Source organism: Borostomias antarcticus (assembly GCF_949987555.1).
Source record: "Borostomias antarcticus genome assembly, chromosome: 26".
Taxonomy (NCBI): Eukaryota; Metazoa; Chordata; class Actinopteri; order Stomiiformes; family Stomiidae; genus Borostomias; species Borostomias antarcticus.
In genome coordinates this window covers 6,027,696-6,032,385 of record NC_140259.1, presented here as the reverse complement: position 1 = coordinate 6,032,385, position 4,690 = coordinate 6,027,696, and the positions used below count along the sequence as shown (strand labels likewise).

The following is a 4,690-nucleotide window of genomic DNA, read 5'->3' as shown; positions in this document are numbered from 1 at the left end:
CAACATACAGACTCAGCAGTCATCTGCAGCCCAACAGACTGAAGGCCTAGTGATTTCCGCAGAAATTAGGGGAATCTGACATGATTGTTGCATGATCAAACACACAGATCCGTGATAAAACTCCGGGTTAAAAAAACAAACATATCCGTCATCGAACCCTGGTTTCCTCCCACTGGGGAGGCGACAAGAGCTCCTTCAGCATTACACATTTCTGCAAAAAAAAACAACACACACTCAACGTTCTCCTTTTTCAGAAGAGAGATGTACGCGTTTCTGGTTGACAATAATCGATTGGGAGTTGGAGAATTGCTCGGTCCAAGTCCTTCTCTAGGGCTGGACACTGGGGGGAAGGCCCAACCAGCGGGCGTCAAGGAGGAGGGGCGGAGTTTGGAGAGGGGCGGAGCTTTAAGTGGGGGGTAGGGGAGGAGGGGGCGGAGGTGGGTAGAGTAGGGGCGGGGGTGGGGGGTAGATAAGGGGCAGGTGGAGATGGGAGGTGGATGCAGAGCGGGGTGGAGCGGCCAGGGCTATGGATCCAGGGCTAGGTGACCAGGGAAGCTAGGGGACCAGGGCTACGGTCCAGAGCTAGGGGTCCAGGGAGGGCTAGGGGTCCAGGGAGGGCTAGGGGTCCAGGGAGGGCTAAGGGTCCAGGGAGGGCTAGGGGTCCAGGGAGGGCTAAGGGTCCAGGGAGGGCTAGGGGTCCAGGGAGGGCTAGGGGTCCAGGGTTAGGGGTCCAGGGAGGGCTAGGGGTCCAGGGTTAGGGGTCCAGGGAGGGCTAGGGGTCCAGGGTTAGGGGTCCAGGGAAGGCTAGGGGTCCAGGGTTAGGGGTCCAGGGAGGGCTAGGGGTCCAGGGAGGGCTAGGGGTCCAGGGAGGGCTAGGGGTCCAGGGCTAGGGGCCAGGGAGGGCTAGGGGTCCAGGGAGGGCTAGGGGTCCAGGGCTAAGGGTCCAGGGAGGGCTAGGGGTCCAGGGAGGGTTAGGGAGTCCAGGGAGGGCTAGGGGTCCAGGGAGGGTTAGGGAGTCCAGGGAGGGCTAGGGGTCCAGGGAGGGCTAGGGGTCCAGGGAGGACTAGGGGTCCAGGGAGGGCTAGGGGTCCAGGGAGGGCTAGGGGTCCAGGGAGGACTAGGGGTCCAGGGAGGGCTAGGGGTCCAGGGAGGGCTAGGGGTCCAGGGCTAGGGGTCCAGGGAGGGTTAGGGGTCCAGGGAGGGCTAAGGGTCCAGAGAGGGTTAGGGGTCCAGGGAGGGCTAGAGAGTCCAGGGAGGGCTAGGGGTCCAGGGCTAAGGGTCCAGGGAGGGTTAGGGGTCCAGGGAGGGCTAGGGGTCCAGGGCTAAGGGTCCAGGGAGGGTTAGGGGTCCAGGGAGGGCTAGGGGTCCAGGGCTAAGGGTCCAGGGAGGGTTAGGGGTCCAGGGAGGGCTAAGGGTCCAGGGAGGGCTAAGGGTCCAGGGGGTCTAGGGGTCCAGAGGTGCTGCTATACAGTGTCCATGTCCTCTCCGGCCGACCCCTCCTCCTTGAGAGAGTCCGCCTCACTCGCCACCTCCTCCACGTGCGCCAGCATGTCCGCCATCAGCGCCTCCTCCAGCTTCCTCCTCACGCTGTACACCAGCTCCTCCTGCTTCCTACACACACACACACACACACACACACACACACAAGGGAGAGAGAGAGTCAGGGATGTGGTTGGGATGCCACCTGAAAGTCGACAAGTGGAATCATCAGTCGGAGTCCCTCAAGTCGACTGAGATTCTTTAAGTAGAGCGGTTGTTTGTCAAGATGCGCTGGTCGGCTGAGACCACTCACCTGCCTTGTGATTTATATGGGACAAGACAATCACTCGTTTTAGACCTAGGCTATTACCACAGCTATTTGTTGTGCAATAAAAGCAGACTTAAAGTCGCACTGAAACGGACGTTTGAGATCATCTAACTTCTGTAGTTTGACGTATTTCCGATGCAAACAAGCTATGAGGGTGGGACATGTGTTTAGAGGAATTTGATTGGAACATTGACAAGTGGACGGGTTTTAAGAACTTTAGACAGATTCGATAGAAGGATAGCGTTGATTGACGGGTGGATGTCGCGAGATTATTGGCCTAAAATCGAAGGTACCTGTCCTGTTGTCGTCATTGCACGTGACCTACCGTTTTCCAGGAAGTAAGAAATGATATACTTTGATATAAGATTACAACAAAAGTAGAATTTTGTAATTTTTTTGGCATACTTTGTTGAATAGGTGAACACTATGACTAATTATGTGAACCAAAATGGGACAGAATGCTTTTTTCATTTCAGTGCGACTTTAAGGCTGATGTAGCGGAGGGAGGAAGGCAGGGAGCCCCTCTCCCCTCCCAGATTTCACCAAGTTACATTTAAGACTTAAGACCTTTTTAATGCCACTCGGAATTTAATTAAAGACCGAGATTTACAACAAGAATGTGGTTGGTGAGCAACAGGCATTATTAACTAATACAAGTGGCTCAGTATGTTTTTGTGACATTAAGGTCTTGTAGAACATTCATCTTATAGTCGCCCATTTGAAAAGAGAACGCGACGGTTCACACAACATAAGTCTGTAAAGAGAAACGTAGCCTCCCAAAAAAACTGAACCTGTAGGCTACATAATGGAGGCTGTTGCAGTCAGGAGCTGCTTTCTACATGTTCTATTATTTATATGAGCACATCTCTCTCTCTAGATCTAGACTGTGGTCTATAACACCACTCTATAGATCTAGACTGTAGTCTATAATACCACTCTATAGATCTAGACTGTAGTCTATAATACCACTCTATAGATCTAGTCTGTAGCCTATAATACCACTCTATAGATCTAGACTGTAGTCTATAATACCACTCTATAGATCTAGACTGTAGTCTATAATACCACTCTATAGATCTAGACTGTAGTCTATAATACCACTCTATAGATCTAGACTGTAGTCTATAATACCACTCTATAGATCTAGACTGTAGTCTATAATACCACTCTATAGATCTAGACCGTAGTCTATAATACCACTCTATAGATCTAGTCCGTAGTCTATAATACCACTCTATAGATCTAGTCCGTAGTCTATAACACCACTCTATAGATCTAGACTGTAGTCTATAATACCACTCTATAGATCTAGACTGTAGCCTATAATACCACTCTATAGATCTAGACTGTAGTCTATAATACCACTCTATAGATCTAGACTGTAGTCTATAATACCACTCTATAGATCTAGACTGTAGTCTATAATACCACTCTATAGATCTAGAATGTAGTCTATAACACCACTCTATAGATCTAGACTGTAGTCTATAATACCACTCTATAGATCTAGACTGTAGTCTATAATACCACTCTATAGATCTAGACTGTAGCCTATAACACCACTCTATAGATCTAGACTGTAGTCTATAACACCACTCTATAGATCTAGACTGTAGTCTATAACACCACTCTATAGATCTAGACTGTAGTCTATAATACCACTCTATAGATCTAGACTGTAGTCTATAACACCACTCTATAGATCTAGACTGTAGTCTATAACACCACTCTATAGATCTAGACTGTAGTCTATAACACCACTCTATAGATCTAGACTGTAGTCTATAATACCACTCTATAGATCTAGACTGTAGTCTATAATACCACTCTATAGATCTAGTCTGTAGCCTATAATACCACTCTATAGATCTAGACTGTAGTCTATAATATCACTCTATAGATCTAGACTGTAGTCTATAATACCACTCTATAGATCTAGACTGTAGTCTATAACACCACTCTATAGATCTAGACTGTAGTCTATAATACCACTCTATAGATCTAGACTGTTGTCTATAATACCACTCTATAGATCTAGACTGTAGTCTATAATACCACTCTATAGATCTAGACTGTAGTCTATAATACCACTCTATAGATCTAGACTGTAGTCTATAATACCACTCTATAGATCTAGTCTGTAGCCTATAATACCACTCTATAGATCTAGACTGTAGTCTATAATACCACTCTATAGATCTAGACTGTAGTCTATAATACCACTCTATAGATCTAGACTGTAGTCTATAATACCACTCTATAGATCTAGTCTGTAGCCTATAATACCACTCTATAGATCTAGACTGTAGTCTATAATATCACTCTATAGATCTAGACTGTAGTCTATAATACCACTCTATAGATCTAGACTGTAGTCTATAATACCACTCTATAGATCTAGACTGTAGTCTATAATACCACTCTATAGATCTAGACTGTAGTCTATAATACCACTCTATAGATCTAGACTGTTGTCTATAATACCACTCTATAGATCTAGACTGTAGTCTATAACACCACTCTATAGATCTAGACTGTAGTCTATAATACCACTCTATAGATCTAGACTGTAGTCTATAATACCACTCTATAGATCTAGACTGTAGTCTATAATACCACTCTATAGATCTAGACTGTAGTCTATAACACCACTCTATAGATCTAGACTGTAGTCTATAATACCACTCTATAGATCTAGACTGTAGCCTATAATACCACTCTATAGATCTAGACTGTAGTCTATAATACCACTCTATAGATCTAGACTGTAGTCTATAATACCACTCTATAGATCTAGACTGTAGTCTATAATACCACTCTATAGATCTAGACTGTAGTCTATAACACCACTCTATACATCTAGACTGCGTGTGCCGGTGTTCC

At 46.1% G+C, this 4,690-nt stretch overlaps 1 protein-coding gene across 1 annotated transcript in view; it reads right to left on the bottom strand.

Annotated features, from left to right (window-relative positions):
• Positions 1-1,463: 1,463 nt before the first annotated feature.
• LOC311326295 (methyl-CpG-binding domain protein 3-like) overlaps positions 1,464-4,690 on the bottom strand; it is a gene marked incomplete at both ends in the record, with an annotated part of 11,017 nt that continues 7,790 nt past the window's right edge. Inside the window, one exon of the mRNA XM_084459167.1 lies at positions 1,464-1,611. Coding sequence (XP_084315293.1) covers positions 1,464-1,611 — 148 coding nt within the window. The remainder of the gene's footprint in view (positions 1,612-4,690) is intronic.